The sequence below is a fragment of the Squalius cephalus genome, assembly GCF_949319135.1.
Source record: "Squalius cephalus genome assembly, chromosome: 8".
In the NCBI taxonomy this organism is placed as follows: Eukaryota; Metazoa; Chordata; class Actinopteri; order Cypriniformes; family Leuciscidae; genus Squalius; species Squalius cephalus.
The window spans coordinates 47,066,131-47,087,617 of NC_137129.1; the positions used below are offsets into that span (position 1 = coordinate 47,066,131).

The window sequence follows — 21,487 nt, forward strand, 5'->3', positions numbered from 1 at the left end:
GATGGGTTTGAGCGCGTCTGATGGTGTGTGTGTTAGGGATGTCCCGATCAGGTTTTTTTGCCCTCGAGTCCGAGTCCGAGTCATTTGATTTTGAGTATCTGCCGATACCGAGTCCCGATCCGATACTTAATACATAAAAAAAGAATAAAGAAGAGCGAAAAAACAGATCCAGGATGTTCCTTACTAACGCGTGCAGTGTGAAACCGGCGTAACTCTGTGCCACCGCATAAATATTGATGTGTTAAAAAATAATGAGAATATATATATCCGAGTCCTGATCGGGAGGTAACGTCCGATTCCGATCGAGTCTGAAAACACGTGATCGGGCCCGATTTCCGATCATGTGATCGGATCGGGACATCCCTAGTGTGTGTGTGTGTGTGTGTGTGTGTGCACAGGTCTGGTGGCGTGTGTGTGATGGGTTCGAGCTTGTCTGATGGTGTGTGTGTGTGTGCAGGTCTGGTGGCGTGTGTGTGATGGGTTTGAGCGCGTCTGATGGTGTGTGTGTGCTCAGGTCTGATGGCGTGTGTGTGTGATGGGTTCGAGCTTGTCTGATGGTGTGTGTGTTAGGGATGTCCCGATCAGGTTTTTTTGCCCTCGAGTCCGAGTCCGAGTCATTTGATTTTGAGTATCTGCCGATACCGAGTCCCGATCCGATACTTAATACATAAAAAAAGAATAAAGAAGAGCGAAAAAACAGATCCAGGATGTTCCTTACTAACGCGTGCAGTGTGAAACCGGCGTAACTCTGTGCCACCGCATAAATATTGATGTGTTAAAAAATAATGAGAATATATATATCCGAGTCCTGATCGGGAGGTAACGTCCGATTCCGATCGAGTCTGAAAACACGTGATCGGGCCCGATTTCCGATCATGTGATCGGATCGGGACATCCCTAGTGTGTGTGTGTGTGCGTGCTCAGGTCTGGTGGAGTGTGTGATGGGTTCGAGCGTGTCTGATGGTGTGTGTGTGCTCAGGTCTGGTGGTGTGTGTGATGGGTTCGAGCGTGTGTGTGTGTGTGTGTGTGTGTGTGTGTGCTCAGGTCTGGTGGAGTGTGTGATGGGTTCGAGCTTGTCTGATGGTGTGTGTGTGTGCTCAGGTCTGGTGGCGCGTGTGTGATAGTTTCGAGCGCGTCTGATGCGGTGTGTGTGTGTGCGCGCTCAGGTCTGGTGGCGTGTGTGTGATGGGTTCGAGCGAGTCTGATGTGTGTGTGTGTGTGTGTGTGTGTGCTCAGGTCTGGTGGCCTGTGTGTGATGGGTTCGAGCGTGTCTGATGGTGTGTGTGTGTATGTGCGCTCAGGTCTGGTGGCGTGTGTGTGATGGGTTCGAGCGCGTCTGATGTGTGTGTGTGTGTGTGTGCGTGTGCAGGGCTGGTGGCGTACGCAGATCTGGACGAGCGAGCACTGGATGCCCTGAGGGAGTTTAATGAGGAGGGAGCGCTGTCGGTCCTGCAGCAGTTCAAGGAGTCGGACCTCTCACACGTGCAGGTGAACTAACACTCGATCTCTGCTCTCTCTCACACACACACACACACACACACACACACACACACTCTCACACACACACACCTGTGCAGGTAAACAAACACTCAGTCTCTGCTCTCACACACCTGTTTCAGCTGCTTAAAGGGATAGTTCACCCAAAAATGTAATCCTAGGTGAATATGACATTTTTCTTTCGACAAATACAATCGGAGTTATATTAAAAAATCTCCCGGCTCTTCCAAGCTTTATAATGGGAGTCAATGTGTATATATTTTTTTGTAAGTCCATAAAACAAGTCCATCTAAGTGCATCTGTCCATCATAAAAGTGTATATAGCCATATATAGATGCACTTTGATGGACTTCCAAAAAAATATGCCCATTGACTCCCATTATAAAGCTTGGAAGAGCCAGGACATTTTTTAATATAACTCGAAGAATGAAGAAGAATAAAGAAGAATGTCAGATACACCTAGGATGACTTGAGGGTGAGTAAATCATGGGCTAATGTAAATGTTTGGGTGTACTCTCCCTTTAACCTTCCCTTCCCTCACACTGCCTGCAGAACAAGAGTGCGTTCCTGTGTGGCGTGATGAAGACGTACCGGCAGCGGGAGAAGCAGGGCAATAAAGTGCAGGAGTCGACGAAAGGCCCCGACGAGACCAAGATAAAGGTACCGCATCACACAGGGGTGTACGTCAGGTCATCACCATACGGCATGATGTCCGTTCTCTAGCCAGCGAGACCACGCTTGCGGATGCCTACACACATTCTGCGATTCGATTCAGGGCTATATCGGTTGATTTATCAATATTTAGCTATTATGTGCCAAGTTTACACAACCAGTTACATTTTTATTAACTCACAAATGCAACCAATATATAACATAAGCGTTTAACTAAGCTCTTTGAAAACTGCACTCCCTCTCCCATTTGGGGCATTCACAGCAGAAGAGTTCATTTGCAGGATCAGTCAAACTGCAGCTGGGGTGTTTTAATTAATAATAACTTTTAAAAAAATACAGGTAACTTACAGAATTAAAGTTCATTGAAAGTATGTTTTTCTTAAGTTTTTATTTATTTTTGTTTTTTTTGGAAAAAGCAGATAACTCCACATTTCATGTTTCAGAGTTAAACAAAACCATGTAATTGCTATGATGCGTAATAAAACACTCGGTTAATCTTTGTAACGCTAATCTCCTCTGCTGACAGAGACGCATGACTAACTGCGGTTGTGATTAGACTCAGTACAGGGAGCTTTTCCCTCAACACTAGCGAGCTGCTTTAGCAAGGCTACGTGAAACAGTTTCACCTTTTATTTTCCTTTTACGCCCCGAAGAAGATATCACAGGCTTATTAAGTTCGTTTAAATGATTCAAAACGAAATAAGTAAACGAAAATGTGCGCTCTGGCGGAAATGCGTAGACGGACGTGACGTGAGAATGTGGAAAGTGTCAAAATAAAGGTCTGATCTGCGTCATATGGCTAGACGTCTGATCTGCATCGTATCGCTAGACGTTTTATCATCTGATCTGCGTCGTATCGCTAGACGTTTTATCATCTGATCTGCGTCGTATCGCTAGACGTCTGATCTGCATCGTATCGCTAGACGTCTGATCTGCATCGTATCGCTAGACGTTTGATCTGCGTCATATCGCTAGACGTTTTATCATCTGATCTGTGTCGTATCGCTAGACGTTTTATCTGCGTCGTATCGCTAGACGTCTGATCTGCATCGTATCGCTAGACGTTTTATCATCTGATCTGCGTCGTATCGCTAGACGTTTTATCATCTGATCTGCGTCGTATCGCTAGACGTCTGATCTGCATCGTATCGCTAGACGTCTGATCTGCATCGTATCGCTAGACGTCTGATCTGCATCGTATCGCTAGACGTTTGATCTGCGTCATATCGCTAGACGTTTTATCATCTGATCTGTGTCGTATCGCTAGACGTCTGATCTGCGTCGTATCGCTAGACGTCTGATCTGCATCGTATCGCTAGACGTTTTATCATCTGATCTGCGTCGTATCGCTAGACGTTTTATCATCTGATCTGCGTCGTATCGCTAGACGTCTGATCTGCATCGTATCGCTAGACGTCTGATCTGCATCGTATCGCTAGACGTTTGATCTGCGTCATATCGCTAGACGTTTTATCATCTGATCTGTGTCGTATCGCTAGACGTCTGATCTGCATCGTATCGCTAGACGTCTGATCTGTGTCGTATCGCTAGACGTCTGATCTGCATCGTATCGCTAGACGTCTGATCTGCGTCGTATCGCTAGACGTCTGATCTGCATCGTATCGCTAGATGTCTGATCTGTGTCGTATCGCTAGACGTCTGATCTGCATCGTATCGCTAGACGTCTGATCTGCATCGTATCGCTAGACGTTTTATCTGATCTGTGTCGTATCGCTAGACGTCTGATCTGCATCGTATCGCTAGACGTCTGATCTGCATCGTATCGCTAGACGTTTTATCTGATCTGTGTCGTATCGCTAGACGTCTGATCTGCATCGTATCGCTAGACGTTTTATCTGATCTGTGTCGTATCGCTAGACGTCTGATCTGCATCGTATCGCTAGACGTTTGATCTGCATCGTATCGCTAGACGTCTGATCTGCATCGTATCGCTAGACGTCTGATCTGCATCGTATCGCTAGACGTCTGATCTGCATCGTATCGCTAGACGTTTTATCTGATCTGCGTCATATCGCTAGACGTCTGATCTGCATCGTATCGCTAGACGTTTTATCTGATCTGTGTCGTATCGCTAGACGTCTGATCTGCATCGTATCGCTAGACGTTTGATCTGCATCGTATCGCTAGACGTCTGATCTGCATCGTATCGCTAGACGTTTTATCTGATCTGTGTCGTATCGCTAGACGTCTGATCTGCATCGTATCGCTAGACGTCTGATCTGCATCGTATCGCTAGACGTTTTATCTGATCTGTGTCGTATCGCTAGACGTCTGATCTGCATCGTATCGCTAGACGTCTGATCTGCATCGTATCGCTAGACGTTTTATCTGATCTGTGTCGTATCGCTAGACGTCTGATCTGCATCGTATCGCTAGACGTTTTATCTGATCTGCATCGTATCGCTAGACGTTTGATCTGCATCGTATCGCTAGACGTTTTATCTGATCTGCATCGTATCGCTAGACGTTTTATCTGATCTGTGTCGTATCGCTAGACTTTTGATTGTCGTATCGCTAGACGTCTGATCTGTGTCGTATCGCTAGACGTCTGATCTGTGTCGTATCGCTAGACGTCTGATCTGTGTCGTATCGCTAGACGTCTGATCTGCATCGTATCGCTAGACGTTTTATCTGATCTGTGTCGTATCGCTAGACGTCTGATCTGCATCGTATCGCTAGACGTTTTATCTGATCTGTGTCGTATCGCTAGACGTTTGATTGTCGTATCGCTAGACGTCTGATCTGCATCGTATCGCTAGACGTCTGATCTGCATCGTATCGCTAGACGTCTGATCTGTGTCGTATCGCTAGACGTCTGATCTGCATCGTATCGCTAGACGTCTGATCTGTGTCGTATCGCTAGACGTCTGATCTGCATCGTATCGCTAGACGTTTTATCTGATCTGTGTCGTATCGCTAGACGTCTGATCTGCATCGTATCGCTAGACGTTTTATCTGATCTGTGTCGTATCGCTAGACGTTTGATTGTCGTATCGCTAGACGTCTGATCTGCATCGTATCGCTAGACGTCTGATCTGCATCGTATCGCTAGACGTCTGATCTGCATCGTATCGCTAGACGTCTGATCTGCATCGTATCGCTAGACGTCTGATCTGCATCGTATCGCTAGACGTCTGATCTGCATCGTATCGCTAGACGTTTTATCTGATCTGTGTCGTATCGCTAGACGTCTGATCTGCATCGTATCGCTAGACGTCTGATCTGCGTCGTATCGCTAGACGTCTGATCTGCATCGTATCGCTAGACGTCTGATCTGCGTCGTATCGCTAGACGTCTGATCTGCATCGTATCGCTAGACGTTTGATCTGCATCGTATCGCTAGACGTCTGATCTGCATCGTATCGCTAGACGTTTTATCATCTGATCTGCGTCGTATCGCTAGACGTCTGATCTGCATCGTATCGCTAGACATCTGATCTGCATCGTATTGCTAGACGTTTGATCTGCATCGTATCGCTAGACGTCTGATCTGCATCGTATCGCTAGACGTCTGATCTGCATCGTATCGCTAGACGTCTGATCTGCATCGTATCGCTAGACGTTTGATCTGCATCGTATCGCTAGACGTCTGATCTGCATCGTATCGCTAGACGTCTGATCTGCATCGTATCGCTAGACGTCTGATCTGCATCGTATCGCTAGACGTCTGATCTGCATCGTATCGCTAGACGTTTTATCTGATCTGTGTCGTATCGCTAGACGTCTGATCTGCATCGTATCGCTAGACGTCTGATCTGCGTCGTATCGCTAGACGTCTGATCTGCATCGTATCGCTAGACGTCTGATCTGCGTCGTATCGCTAGACGTCTGATCTGCATCGTATCGCTAGACGTTTGATCTGCATCGTATCGCTAGACGTCTGATCTGCATCGTATCGCTAGACGTTTTATCATCTGATCTGCGTCGTATCGCTAGACGTCTGATCTGCATCGTATCGCTAGACATCTGATCTGCATCGTATTGCTAGACGTTTGATTGTGTCGTATCGCTAGACGTCTGATCTGCATCGTATCGCTAGGCGTTTGATTGTGTCGTATCGCTAGACGTCTGATCTGCATCGTATCGCTAGACGTCTGATCTGCATCGTAACGCTAGACGTCTGATCTGCGTCATATCGCTAGACGTCTGATCTGCATCGTAACGCTAGACGTTTGATCTGCGTCATATCGCTAGACGTTTGATCTGCGTCATATCGCTAGACGTTTGATCTGCGTCATATCGCTAGATGTCTGATCTGCGTCATATCGCTAGACGTCTGATCTGCGTCATCGCTAGACGTCTGATCTGCATCGTAACGCTAGGCGTTTGATTGTCGTATCGCTAGACGTCTGATCTGCATCGTATCGCTAGACGTCTGATCTGCGTCATATCGCTAGACGTTTGATCTGCGTCATATCGCTAGACGTTTTATCATCTGATCTGCATCGTATCGCTAGACGTTTGATCTGCGTCATATCGCTAGACGTTTTATCATCTGATCTGCATCGTATCGCTAGACGTTTGATCTGCGTCATATCGCTAGACGTTTTATCATCTGATCTGCATCGTATCGCTAGACGTTTGATCGTTGCGTCGTATCGCTAGACTTTTGATCGTTGCGTCATATCGCTAGACGTTTGATCTGCGTCATATCGCTAGACGTTTTATCATCTGATCTGCATCGTATCGCTAGACGTCTGATCTGCGTCATATCGCTAGACGTCTGATCTGCATCGTAACGCTAGACGTCTGATCTGCGTCATATCGCTAGACGTTTGATCTGCGTCATATCGCTAGACGTTTGATCTGCGTCATATCGCTAGATGTCTGATCTGCGTCATATCGCTAGACGTCTGATCTGCGTCATATCGCTAGACGTCTGATCTGCATCGTAACGCTAGGCGTTTGATTGTCGTATCGCTAGACGTCTGATCTGCATCGTATCGCTAGACGTCTGATCTGCGTCATATCGCTAGACGTTTGATCTGCGTCATATCGCTAGACGTTTGATCTGCGTCATATCGCTAGACGTTTTATCATCTGATCTGCATCGTATTGCTAGACGTTTGATCGTTGCGTCGTATCGCTAGACGTCTGATCTGCATCGTATCGCTAGACGTCTGATCTGCATCGTATCGCTAGACGTTTGATCGTTGCGTCGTATCGCTAGACTTTTGATCGTTGCGTCGTATCGCTAGACGTCTGATCTGCATCGTATCGCTAGACGTCTGATCTGCGTCATATCGCTAGACGTTTGATCTGCGTCATATCGCTAGACGTTTTATCATCTGATCTGCATCGTATCGCTAGACGTTTGATCTGCGTCATATCGCTAGACGTTTTATCATCTGATCTGCATCGTATCGCTAGACGTTTGATCGTTGCGTCGTATCGCTAGACTTTTGATCGTTGCGTCATATCGCTAGACGTTTGATCTGCGTCATATCGCTAGACGTTTTATCATCTGATCTGCATCGTATCGCTAGACGTCTGATCTGCGTCATATCGCTAGACGTCTGATCTGCATCGTAACGCTAGACGTCTGATCTGCGTCATATCGCTAGACGTTTGATCTGCGTCATATCGCTAGACGTTTGATCTGCGTCATATCGCTAGATGTCTGATCTGCGTCATATCGCTAGACGTCTGATCTGCGTCATATCGCTAGACGTCTGATCTGCATCGTAACGCTAGGCGTTTGATTGTCGTATCGCTAGACGTCTGATCTGCATCGTATCGCTAGACGTCTGATCTGCGTCATATCGCTAGACGTTTGATCTGCGTCATATCGCTAGACGTTTGATCTGCGTCATATCGCTAGACGTTTTATCATCTGATCTGCATCGTATTGCTAGACGTTTGATCGTTGCGTCGTATCGCTAGACGTCTGATCTGCATCGTATCGCTAGACGTCTGATCTGCATCGTATCGCTAGACGTTTGATCGTTGCGTCGTATCGCTAGACTTTTGATCGTTGCGTCGTATCGCTAGACGTCTGATCTGCATCGTATCGCTAGACGTCTGATCTGCGTCATATCGCTAGACGTTTGATCTGCGTCATATCGCTAGACGTTTTATCATCTGATCTGCATCGTATCGCTAGACGTTTGATCTGCGTCATATCGCTAGACGTTTTATCATCTGATCTGCATCGTATCGCTAGACGTTTGATCTGCGTCATATCGCTAGACGTTTTATCATCTGATCTGCATCGTATCGCTAGACTTTTGATCGTTGCGTCATATCGCTAGACGTTTGATCTGCGTCATATCGCTAGACGTTTTATCATCTGATCTGCATCGTATCGCTAGACGTCTGATCTGCGTCATATCGCTAGACGTCTGATCTGCATCGTAACGCTAGACGTCTGATCTGCGTCGTATCGCTAGACGTTTGATCTGCGTCATATCGCTAGACGTTTGATCTGCGTCATATCGCTAGATGTCTGATCTGCGTCATATCGCTAGACGTCTGATCTGCGTCATATCGCTAGACGTCTGATCTGCATCGTAACGCTAGACGTCTGATCTGTGTCGTATCGCTAGACGTCTGATCTGCATCGTATCGCTAGACGTCTGATCTGCGTCATATCGCTAGACGTTTGATCTGCATCGTATCGCTAGACGTCTGATCTGCATCGTATCGCTAGACGTTTTATCATCTGATCTGCATCGTATCGCTAGACGTCTGATCTGCATCGTATCGCTAGACGTCTGATCTGCGTCATATCGCTAGACGTTTGATCTGCATCGTATCGCTAGACGTCTGATCTGCATCGTATCGCTAGACGTTTTATCATCTGATCTGCATCGTATCGCTAGACGTCTGATCTGCATCGTATCGCTAGACGTTTGATCTGCGTCATATCGCTAGACGTTTTATCATCTGATCTGCATCGTATCGCTAGACGTTTGATCGTTGCGTCGTATCGCTAGACTTTTGATCGTTGCGTCATATCGCTAGACGTTTGATCTGCGTCATATCGCTAGACGTTTTATCATCTGATCTGCATCGTATCGCTAGACGTCTGATCTGCGTCATATCGCTAGACGTCTGATCTGCATCGTAACGCTAGACGTCTGATCTGCGTCGTATCGCTAGACGTTTGATCTGCGTCATATCGCTAGATGTCTGATCTGCGTCATATCGCTAGACGTCTGATCTGCATCGTAACGCTAGGCGTTTGATTGTCGTATCGCTAGACGTCTGATCTGCATCGTATCGCTAGACGTCTGATCTGCGTCATATCGCTAGACGTTTGATCTGCGTCATATCGCTAGACGTTTTATCATCTGATCTGCATCGTATCGCTAGACGTTTGATCTGCGTCATATCGCTAGACGTTTTATCATCTGATCTGCATCGTATCGCTAGACGTTTGATCGTTGCGTCGTATCGCTAGACTTTTGATCGTTGCGTCGTATCGCTAGACGTCTGATCTGCATCGTAACGCTAGACGTTTGATCGTTGCGTCGTATCGCTAGACGTCTGATCTGCATCGTAACGCTAGGCGTTTGATTGTCGTATCGCTAAACGTCTGATCTGCATCGTATCGCTAGACGTCTGATCTGCATCGTATCGCTAGACGTTTGATCTGCGTCATATCGCTAGACTTTTGATCGTTGCGTCGTATCGCTAAACGTTTGATCGTTGCGTCATATCGCTAAACGTTTGATCGTTGCGTCATATCGCTAAACGTTTGATCGTTGCGTCGTATCGCTAAACGTCTGATCTGCATCGTAACGCTAGGCGTTTGATTGTCGTATCGCTAAACGTCTGATCTGCATCGTATCGCTAGACGTTTGATCTGCGTCATATCGCTAGACTTTTGATCGTTGCGTCGTATCGCTAGACGTCTGATCTGCATCGTAACGCTAGGCGTTTGATTGTCGTATCGCTAGACGTCTGATCGTTGCGTCGTATCGCTAAACGTTTGATCGTTGCGTCATATCGCTAAACGTTTGATCGTTGCGTTGTATCGCTAGACGTTTGATCGTTGCGTCGTATCGCTAGACTTTTGATCGTTGCGTCGTATCGCTAGACGTCTGATCTGCATCGTAACGCTAGGCGTTTGATTGTCGTATCGCTAGACGTCTGATCGTTGCGTCGTATCGCTAAACGTTTGATCGTTGCGTCGTATCGCTAAACGTTTGATCGTTGCGTCGTATCTCTAGACGTTTGATCGTTGCGTCGTATCGCTAAACGTTTGATCGTTGCGTCGTATCTCTAGACGTTTGATCGTTGCGTCGTATCGCTAGACGTTTGATCGTTGCGTCGTATCGCTAGACGTTTGATCGTTGCGTCGTATCGCTAGACGTTTGATCGTTGCGTCGTATCTCTAGACGTTTGATCGTTGCGTCGTATCGCTAGACGTTTGATCGTTGCGTCGTATCGCTAGACGTTTGATCGTTGCGTCGTATCGCTAGACGTTTGATCGTTGCGTCGTATCGCTAAACGTTTGATCGTTGCGTCGTATCTCTAGACGTTTGATCGTTGCGTCGTATCGCTAAACGTTTGATCGTTGCGTCGTATCGCTAGACGTTTGATCGTTGCGTCGTATCGCTAGACGTTTGATCGTTGCGTCGTATCTCTAAACGTTTGATCGTTGCGTCGTATCTCTAGACGTTTGATCGTTGCGTCGTATCGCTAAACGTTTGATCGTTGCGTCGTATCTCTAGACGTTTGATCGTTGCGTCGTATCGCTAAACGTTTGATCGTTGCGTCGTATCGCTAGACGTTTGATCGTTGCGTTGTATCGCTAGACGTTTGATCGTTGCGTCGTATCGCTAGACTTTTGATCGTTGCGTCGTATCGCTAGACGTCTGATCTGCATCGTAACGCTAGGCGTTTGATTGTCGTATCGCTAGACGTCTGATCGTTGCGTCGTATCGCTAAACGTTTGATCGTTGCGTCGTATCGCTAAACGTTTGATCGTTGCGTCGTATCTCTAGACGTTTGATCGTTGCGTCGTATCGCTAAACGTTTGATCGTTGCGTCGTATCGCTAAACGTTTGATCGTTGCGTCGTATCGCTAGACGTTTGATCGTTGCGTCGTATCGCTAAACGTTTGATCGTTGCGTCGTATCTCTAGACGTTTGATCGTTGCGTCGTATCGCTAAACGTTTGATCGTTGCGTCGTATCGCTAAACGTTTGATCGTTGCGTCGTATCGCTAGACGTTTGATCGTTGCGTCGTATCGCTAAACGTTTGATCGTTGCGTCGTATCGCTAAACGTTTGATCGTTGCGTCGTATCGCTAGACGTTTGATCGTTGCGTCGTATCTCTAGACGTTTGATCGTTGCGTCGTATCGCTAAACGTTTGATCGTTGCGTCGTATCGCTAGACGTTTGATCGTTGCGTCGTATCTCTAGACGTTTGATCGTTGCGTCGTATCGCTAGACGTTTGATCGTTGCGTCGTATCTCTAGACGTTTGATCGTTGCGTCGTATCGCTAGACGTTTGATCGTTGCGTCGTATCTCTAGACGTTTGATCGTTGCGTCGTATCGCTAGACGTTTGATCGTTGCGTCGTATCGCTAAACGTTTGATCGTTGCGTCGTATCGCTAAACGTTTGATCGTTGCGTCGTATCTCTAGACGTTTGATCGTTGCGTCGTATCGCTAAACGTTTGATCGTTGCGTCGTATCGCTAAACGTTTGATCGTTGCGTCGTATCTCTAGACATCTGATCGTTGCGTCGTATCTCTAGACGTTTGATCGTTCATACCCGTGTTCTGACCCGTGTTCTCGTGTTCTGAACCGTGTTCTCGTGTTCTGAACCGTGTTCTCGTGTTCTGACCCGTGTTCTGACCCGTGTTCTCTCCCTGCAGGCTCTGCTGGACCGGACCGGATACACACTGGACGTCACCACGGGTCAGCGGAAGTACGGCGGCCCACCACCAGATGAAGTGTTCTCCGGCCCACAGCCCGGCATCGGCACCGAGGTCTCATTCTCACACACACACCATTGCTTCTTTCTGTGCTGAATGCTCGAGCTGACCTGTGTGTGTGTGTGTGTTCCTGCAGGTGTTTGTGGGTAAGATCCCACGTGACCTGTACGAGGACGAGCTGGTTCCGCTGTTTGAGAAGGCCGGTGCGATCTGGGATCTGAGGCTCATGATGGATCCGCTCACCGGGCAGAACCGCGGCTACGCCTTCATCACGTTCTGCAGCAAAGACGCCGCGCAGGAAGCTGTCAAACTGGTGCGCGTTCATGTGCCACTTCACAGCGCTATACAGTCCAGAAACATTCTACAGTACAGATCGTTTCACAGCAGCTTCAGTCATCAACAGGAGAATAACAGAACCCATGAGTCAAACCATCAATAGTGAGGCGAACTCTGCTGTAAAGCAGCTCAAGACAATAGTGATGATATTATTAAATAACACTGTTCATGTACTTGTATAATATTCAACACAACATGCTTACGACAGGCTTGCACATTTTACTCAATATCTTCAATCAACATCAACGATTATTGCTGGATGAGATGCATATATAATCAGACAAGGCTTTACAGTGTGTGTGTGTGTCTCTGTGTGTGTGTGTGTGTGTGTTCCCCATCAGTGTGATAACTACGAGATCCGCTCGGGGAAGTACCTGGGCGTCTGCATCTCTGTGGCCAATAACCGTCTGTTCGTCGGGTCCATTCCCAAGAACAAGACCCGGGAGAGTATCCTGGAGGACTTCGGCAAAGTCACCGGTGTGTTCCTGAAGCGTGTGTGTGTTACACCATATACTGGCACTAGAATGGCATCGCGATACCCTGCTATTAAAAAGAATACGATATTACATTTTATTAGTACCAGCACGTTAGGAGTGACAGCACTCTAAATATAAGAGCATTTCTTTATGCATCGATGTGTGACAGAGTCAGTATATATTTGCGCAGCGCTCGCCAAAGTAAGCAATAAAGAAACTTGCTTGCATGAAAATATATAACGTGGGATGTTTCTCTTCCGCGGATTATTAGGTTTGAATAGTCAAAACTCTAAAAATGCACGTCCTGCGAGTGCTCATGTAAACACGTCTTTAGTGAACATAAACGTTTGTGAAAAGAAATTGTTTATTTTATTTGTCTCTTATAGTATTTGTCATATTGTTTGTAAATTTGCATTTTTTTGCTTTTTTTTAATAACAAAGATTAAAACAAATTATAAAATCTCTGTATTGTAATTATAAAATTATGTTTAAAAAATATGAATGACTCGTACCATTAAAATGAGATTTTGGTCATCGCAATCTGTTCAGAATTGGGAAAGCTTGGCCAATCTGAACATGGTAGATGTAAAAGGGGAGGGAATGGTCAAGAAGCAGGACAGGAACATGCTGGTCACGGGAGTTTTTAGTTTTTTTAAGTTAATTTATACAAATTAATTGTAATTTCTGTTTTAGTTATTTGCCGTAGTATCGACTGAGTATCAGTATCGAGGTATTTTACTCTGGTATCGTATTGAAGTCATCATTTTTGTATTGTGACAACACTAGTTTCTTGAGACCGAGGCTGGTGTGTGTGTGTGTGTGTGTGTGTGTGTGTGTGTGTGTGTAAAAAAAAAAAAAATTATATATATATATGTAAGCAATAAGGTACGAAAGGCTGTGCTGTATTGTGAATAAGTCATGGCTGAAGGGCGCTGTTAGGCACGACGCGAACAAGAAAAAAATTTGTGTGTATATATATATATATATATATATATATATATATATATATATATATATATACATATACATATACATATATACACACTCACATGTACTGCGTTAGATTAAACTGGGAAGGGTCACAGCACTTGCATATTGTTGTCCTATTGTTAGTTTAACTGCTTCTATTGCTCTCATTTCTAAGTCGCTTTAGATAAGAGAGTCTGCTAACTGAACACACGTACTGTGATGTAATGTGTGTGTGTGTGTGTGTGTGTGTGTGCGTGCAGAGGGCCTGCAGGAGGTGATCCTCTACACGCAGCCGGACGATAAGAAGAAGAACCGCGGCTTCTGTTTTCTGGAGTACGAGGACCATAAGTCTGCGGCCCAGGCCCGGCGCCGGCTCATGAGCGGGAAGGTGAAGGTGTGGGGGAACCCGGTGACCGTGGAGTGGGCCGACCCCGTCGCCGAGCCCGACCCCGAGGTCATGGCCAAGGTCAGACACACACACACACACACACACACACTACTGCTGATGGCTTTATACTACATATTATTTACTTCAACTTGAACTTTTTTTTTTATTGTCATACATATAGTACAATGAAATTCTGTATGGTGAATGAATCTCAGTTAAAGAACTAATCAAAAACACAACAAGCAACAGTTAATGTGCAGGGGGTGTAATGGAGAAGTGGAAAAAGTTTAAAAAGTGAACTTAAAGTTACAGAATGTTACGTTTATTATGAAAAATGCGCAAAAATACTATTTTCAATTTTTATATGAAATTTATATTTTCAAAATCAAAATTTACTCTAAAAATGTGAGAAAATCAAAGCCATAAATTTAAATAACTTTCACAATCTTTAATCTTCTTTAATGTCATTCACCATCGTTTTGAGGCTTTCTTTTTTTTTAAAGCATCGGTTTAGGCACCGCTTAGGGACCGGTACCGTTTTAAAAGTATCGATTTTGTACGGTAAGTGTAACGATGATCTGTCCATCAGGTGAAGGTGTTGTTTGTGCGTAAGCTGGCCACGCCGGTGACCGAGGAGCTGCTGGAGAAAACCTTCTCTCAGTTCGGGAAACTGGAGCGCGTGAAGAAGCTGAAGGACTACGCCTTCGTCCACTTCGAGGAGCGCGACGCTGCCGTCCAGGTACGACCCACACTGCACCTGTACTGGCATTCTTCAAGTGGAAGTGTGTGATCGTCATACTGAATATTATGAGCTTTAATCTTCCATTGAACATGCAGCCCTGTGACCTAACATGCCCAACAATTTCATTATTTCTGCAATGGCTATTAAGAGTTGAGCTGAGCTGGGCTGGGCTGAGTTGAGTTGGGCTGAGTTGAGTTGAGTTGAGCTGAGTTGAGTTGAGCTGGGCTGGGCTGAGCTGGGCTGAGTTGAGTTGAGTTGGGCTGAGTTGAGTTGGGCTGGAGTTGAAGTTGAGCTGAATTGAGTTGGGCTGAGTTGAAGTTGAGCTGAGGTTGGTTGAGCTGAGCTGAGTTGGGCTGGAGTTGAGGATGAGCTGAGGTGGGTTGAGCTGAGCTAGGTTGAGTTGAGTTGGGCTGGGTTGAGCTGAGTTGGGCTGGGCTGGAGTTGAAGTTGAGCTGAGTTGGGCTGGAGTTGAAGTTGAGCTGAGGTTGGTTGAGCTGAGTTGAGCTGGGCTGGGCTGGGCTGAGTTGAGTTGAGTTGGGCTGAGTTGAGCTGGGCTGGGCTGAGCTGGGCTGGGCTGAGTTGAGTTGGGCTGAGTTGAAGTTGAGCTGAGGTTGGTTGAGCTGAGTTGGGCTGGAGTTGAGGATGAGCTGAGGTGGGTTGAGCTGAGCTAGGTTGAGTTGAGTTGGGCTGGGTTGAGTTGAGCTGAGTTGGGCTGGAGTTGAGGTTGAGCTGAGTTGGGCTGGAGTTGAAGTTGAGCTGAGTTGGGCTGGAGTTGAAGTTGAGCTGAGGTTGGTTGGGCTGGGCTGGAGTTGAGGTTGAGCTGAGTTGAGCTGAGTTGGGCTGAGTTGGGCTGGAGTTGAAGTTGAGCTGAGGTTGGTTGAGCTGAGTTGAGTTGAGTTGGGCTGAGTTGGGCTGGAGTTGAAGTTGAGCTGAGGTTGGTTGAGCTGAGTTGAGCTGAGCTGAGTTGGGCTGGAGTTGAAGTTGAGCTGAGGTTGGTTGAGCTGAGTTGAGTTGAGTTGGGCTGAGTTGGGCTGGAGTTGAAGTTGAGCTGAGGTTGAGCTGAGCTGAGTTGAGTTGGGCTGGAGTTGAAGTTGAGCTGAGTTGAGCTGAGCTAAGTTGGGCTGGAGTTGAGGATGAGCTGAGGTGGGTTGAGCTGAGCTGGGTTGAGTTGAGTTGGGCTGGGTTGAGTTGGGCTGGAGTTGAAGTTGAGCTGAGGTTGGTTGAGCTGAGTTGAGCTGAGCTGGGCTGGGCTGAGTTGAGCTGGGCTGGGCTGAGTTGAGTTGAGTTGGGCTGAGTTGAGCTGAGCTGAGTTGAGTTGGGCTGGAGTTGAAGTTGAGCTGAGGTTGGTTGAGCTGAGTTGAGTTGAGCTGAGCTAAGTTGGGCTGGAGTTGAGGATGAGCTGAGGTGGGTTGAGCTGAGCTAGGTTGAGTTGAGTTGGGCTGGGTTGAGTTGGGCTGAGGTTGAGTTGGGCTGAGGTTGAGTTGGGCTGAGGTTGAGTTGAGTTGGGCTGGGTTGAGTTGAGCTGAGGTTGAGTTGGGCTGGGTTGAGTTGGGCTGAGGTTGAGTTGGGCTGAGGTTGAGTTGAGTTGGGCTGGGGTTGAGTTGGGCTGAGGTTGAGTTGGGCTGGGTTGAGTTGGGCTGGAGTTGAAGTTGAGCTGAATTGAGTTGGGCTGAGTTGAAGTTGAGCTGAGGTTGGTTGAGCTGAGTTGAGTTGAGCTGAGTTGGGCTGGAGTTGAAGATGAGCTGAGGTGGGTTGAGCTGAGCTAGGTTGAGTTGAGCTGAGTTAGTCTGGGCTGGAGTTGAGGCTGAGCTGAGTTGAGCTGAGTTGGGCTGGAGTTGAAGTTGAGCTGAGGTTGGTTGAGTTGAGTTGAGCTGAGTTGAGTTGGGCTGAGTTGGGCTGGAGTTGAAGTTGAGCTGAGGTTGGTTGAGTTGAGGTTGGTTGAGCTGAGCTGAGTTGAGTTGGGCTGGAGTTGAAGTTGAGCTGAGGTTGGTTGAGCTGAGTTGAGTTGAGTTGAGCTGAGCTAAGTTGGGCTGGAGTTGAGGATGAGCTGAGGTGGGTTGAGCTGAGCTGGGTTGAGTTGAGTTGGGCTGGGTTGAAGTTGAGCTGAGGTTGGTTGAGTTGAGCTGAGCTGAGTTGAGTTGGGCTGGAGTTGAAGTTGAGCTGAGGTTGAGCTGAGCTGAGTTGAGTTGGGCTGGAGTTGAAGTTGAGCTGAGGTTGGTTGAGCTGAGTTGAGTTGAGCTGAGCTAAGTTGGGCTGGAGTTGAGGATGAGCTGAGGTGGGTTGAGCTGAGCTAGGTTGAGTTGAGTTGGGCTGGGTTGAGTTGGGCTGAGGTTGAGTTGGGCTGAGGTTGAGTTGGGCTGTGGTTGAGTTGGGCTGAGGTTGAGTTGAGTTGGGCTGAGGTTGAGTTGGGCTGGGTTGAGTTGAGCTGAGGTTGAGTTGAGTTGGGCTGGGTTGAGTTGGGCTGAGGTTGAGTTGAGTTGGGCTGGGGTTGAGTTGGGCTGAGGTTGAGTTGAGTTGGGCTGGGTTGAGTTGAGTTGGGCTGAGGTTGAGTTGGGCTGGGTTGAGTTGAGCTAAGGTTGAGTTGAGTTGGGCTGGGTTGAGTTGGGCTGAGGTTGAGTTGAGTTGGGCTGGGGTTGAGTTGGGCTGAGGTTGAGTTGAGTTGGGCTGGGTTGAGTTGAGTTGGGCTGGGGTTGAGTTGGGCTGAGGTTGAGTTGAGTTGGGCTGGGTTGAGTTGAGTTGGGCTGAGGTTGAGTTGGGCTGGGTTGAGTTGAGCTAAGGTTGAGTTGGGCTGAGGTTGAGTTGAGCTGAGGTTGGGCTGAGGTTGAGTTGGGCTGAGGTTGAGCTGAGTTGAGCTGAGGTTGAGTTTTACTTTTATCAAACCTCTTCAAATATCAAAAAGGAATTATTGTTTAACACGGCTACAATAAATCTAACTCACCAACTTAAGTGGGAATATACAGTCGTCAACGTTTGAAGTGGATCAATAAAGTTCAGAATTCATGTATAACTTTGATGAAAGGTTTGGATCCACTTCAAATGTTGACAACTGTATATAAATATACAAAAAGCACATGCTAACAAATTAAATTAAACTTGAGGCTTGAGTTATGAGATGTTTCCGCAGCGTGAGTAGATCTGTGTATCATCAGCTCGTAATAAACAACAATCAGATATTCATCAGCCACTGCTTCTCTGTCAGTTTACGTCTCTCGTGTGTGTGTGTGTGTGTGTGTGTGTGTGTGTGTGTGTGTGTGCAGGCGATGCAGGAGATGAACGGTAAAGAGCTGGGCGGTGAGGAGATCGAGATCGTGTTGGCCAAGCCTCCAGATAAGAAGAGGAAAGAGAGACAAGCTGCCCGACAGACCAGCAGAAACACCGGGTGAGACACACACACACACACACACACACACACACACACACACACACACACACACACACACACACACACACACTTCTGCCCGACAGACCAGCAGAAACACCGGGTGAGACACACACACACACACTTCTGCCCGACAGACCAGCAGAAACACCGGGTGAGACACACACACACACACACACACACACACACTTCTGCCCGACAGACCAGCAGAAACACCGGGTGAGACACACACACACACACACACACACACACACACTTCTGCCCGACAGACCAGCAGAAACACCGGGTGAGACACACACACACACACACTTCTGTCCGACGTCACCTCAGCTAATCCGCTTCGCTGCCCATTGTCGTTTATCCGCGAGTGACGCGCGGCCAAGATGGCGACGGCCGGCTCCGCCCACTTTGGGCTTCAAAAACGCTCTTCAGAAACACTACGAGTGACATCACACACTACACACATATTTTATACAGTCTATGGGTAGAATTTTGTCTTGAGAATATCCAGCTGTGTCTGTTTCCTGTTGACCTTATTGTAAAGTGTTAGCTAAACTATTTTTATTCTGTTTTTACAAATGAGGACGTCCCTAAAGGAGGTTTACGGGTAGACATTTGTCTACAGAATATTCAACTGTGTCTGTTTTGTCTCAACGGTGTGTGTGTTTCCAGGTATGACGACTACTACTACTACCCTCCCCCCCGCATGCCGCCTCCAGGGCGTGGGCGTGGACGTGGTGCGCGCGGCGGATACTCTTACCCGCCCGATTACTACGGCTATGAGGAGTACTACGACGACTACTACGGTTACGATTACCACGACTACCGGGGCGGCTACGACGACCCCTACTACGGTTACGACGACGGCTACACCATGAGGGGGCGGGGCAGTCGCGGCAGCCGTGGAGCTCCGCCCCCTCCCAGAGCCCGTGCGGCTCCGCCCACCCGCGGCAGGGGCGGGTATGCTCCGAGGGGCGGGGCCCTGATGGGGGCGGGGCGTGGACGCGGGGGGCGTGGCGGGCCCTTCCAGCCGCCCAGGGGTCGCGGCACCAGAGGCGCGCGAGGAAACCGCGGCGGGAACGTGGGCGGGAAACGCAAGGCCGACGTGTTCAACCAGCCGGACTCGAAACGGCGCCAGACGAACCAGCAGAACTGGGGCTCGCAACCCATCGCCCAGCAGCCCTTGCAGCAGGGCTCCGACTACGCCTCCAGCTACGGCTACAGCAACGACACGCTCGAGTTCTCTCAGGACTCCTACGGCCAGCAGTGGAAGTAGAGGCGGAACCCTCACGCCTAGCGCTGGCTAAACTAGCGACTGCGCTACCGAGTCGACACTGAGATTTTAAAAATGTGAGGCTTTGAGCGGAATCGTAAACGCCTCTGATTGGCCGTTGTGTTCACGAGCTCATCAGATGTGACTGTGATTGGCTACAATGATCAGCGCTTCATAATTAGTTGTAAATATGCATCAGTGAGGCTCTTCAGCGAGTGCTAACACACACGCGAGTGTTGTGAGAGTATAATGAATTATCAAATTACCTTTTTTTGGTCTGTGTATTTTGTAAAATTTCTCTTTCTTTTTTATTTATACAAACAAAAGAACAAAAAAAGGTAAAGAAACAAAAAAGACCTTATAATTTGATAATTCATTCAATTCATTTTAATTCATTATAGTGCTCCTGCTTTCAAAACACTCCAACGCTCGTGTGCGTGTTAGCGCTCGCTGAAGAGCCTCACTGATGTATATTTACATGTTTATGAAGCGCTGATCATTGTAGCCAATCACAGTCACATCTGATGAGCTCGTGAACACAATAGCCAATCAGAGGCGTTCACGATTCCGCTCAAAGGCTCACATTTTTAACATTTCAGTGTCGACTCAGTAGCAAAGTCGCTAGTTTAGCCAGCGCTGCTCCCGCCCCCTCCTGAGAATCAAGATGGTGATTGGCCAGCAGTGTTTGTTTGACTTTTCTATCCTCCAATAGCCCTGTAGATCCTGTGCGTGGCCCTCACTGACCACTTTTATTCCCACATCTTCCTCGTTTTAAACTCCACAATGAACATTTTAAAGAAGACACTGATACTTCCGTGTGCGAGGACGTTTGAATCATGAAATGGCCTTCCAGAAAGTGTTGTCCCCGTTCTCGTCTCTCTCTCTCTCAGTGCTAGTGGCTTAGGGACTCGCGTGTACATAACGGCTGTAGACTAGAGCTTCGTTTCAGCGTTTCGGTTATTTTCCCCCCGTTGTTTTTGCAGAAGTGGAGAAAAGAATCCACAGAAGGAAAGAGTTTTGTAGCAGGATTTGCTGTTTAATGTCTGTTTAGCATTTCTAGAAGTAGTTGAATTGTGTTTTTTAAAAACTGATATACTGATATTATAACTTCAGATGTTTTTTTCCATTTGGGATTTGCTGGTGAGGGTTTAGGTCTGGCTGACCTTAAGAGCCACGGCCGCTGGTCTGATGTTTGTATTTATAACTTTTATTTTTTGTTTGTTCGGTTTCAATAAAACTCAATCAAGCAACTTCCACTGCTTCCGGAAACTCTGAGTTCTGTGACATAATGATGAGAGAGAGAATACTTCATAGTCTTCTCTCTGTGTGTGTGTGTGTGTGTGTGTGTGTGTGTGTGTGTTTGAGAAAGTCTGTGTGTGTGTGTCTGTGTGTCTGTGTCTGTGTCTGTGTGTGTGTGTGTGTGTGTGAGAGAGAGCGCGTGTTAGAGAAAGTGTGTGAGTGTGAGAGAGAGAGTGTGTGTGTGTGTGTGTGTGTGTGTGTGTGTGTGTGTGTGTGTGTGTGTGTGTGAGAGAGAGCGCGTGTGAGAGAGAGAGTGTGTGTGTGTGAGAGAGAGCGTGTTAGAGAAAGTGTGTGTGTGCTATACACAGCCTATGACACGGCTACAGCGTGAGTTAGATGCAAAAGTATAAATTGGGCTTAAAGGAACACGCCGACTTTTTGGGACTTTATCTTATTCCCCGTATGCCCCAGAGTTAAATAAGTCCACACACACCCTTCTCATCTCCGTATGTGCCGTAACTCTGTCTGACGCACCCGCCGCTAGCCTAGCTTAGCACAAACACTGGAGGTAAACGGCTCCAGCTAGCATACTGCTCCCAATAAGTGA

General features: G+C 47.4%; 1 protein-coding gene across 2 annotated transcripts in view; it reads left to right on the top strand.

The window, feature by feature from the left end:
- hnrnpr (heterogeneous nuclear ribonucleoprotein R) overlaps window positions 1-20,895 on the top strand; it is a 31,180-nt gene extending 10,285 nt beyond the window's left edge. For both annotated transcript variants that reach the window (XM_079880018.1, XM_079880017.1), the window contains exons 3-11: window positions 1,370-1,488; window positions 2,050-2,157; window positions 12,019-12,132; window positions 12,215-12,391; window positions 12,756-12,891; window positions 14,120-14,325; window positions 14,837-14,986; window positions 18,247-18,368; window positions 19,041-20,895. In XM_079880018.1, the coding sequence (XP_079736144.1) occupies window positions 1,370-1,488; window positions 2,050-2,157; window positions 12,019-12,132; window positions 12,215-12,391; window positions 12,756-12,891; window positions 14,120-14,325; window positions 14,837-14,986; window positions 18,247-18,368; window positions 19,041-19,644 (1,736 nt within the window). In that variant the 3' untranslated portion in view covers window positions 19,645-20,895. The remainder of the gene's footprint in view (window positions 1-1,369; window positions 1,489-2,049; window positions 2,158-12,018; window positions 12,133-12,214; window positions 12,392-12,755; window positions 12,892-14,119; window positions 14,326-14,836; window positions 14,987-18,246; window positions 18,369-19,040) is intronic.
- The last annotated feature ends 592 nt before the right edge of the window (window positions 20,896-21,487 follow it).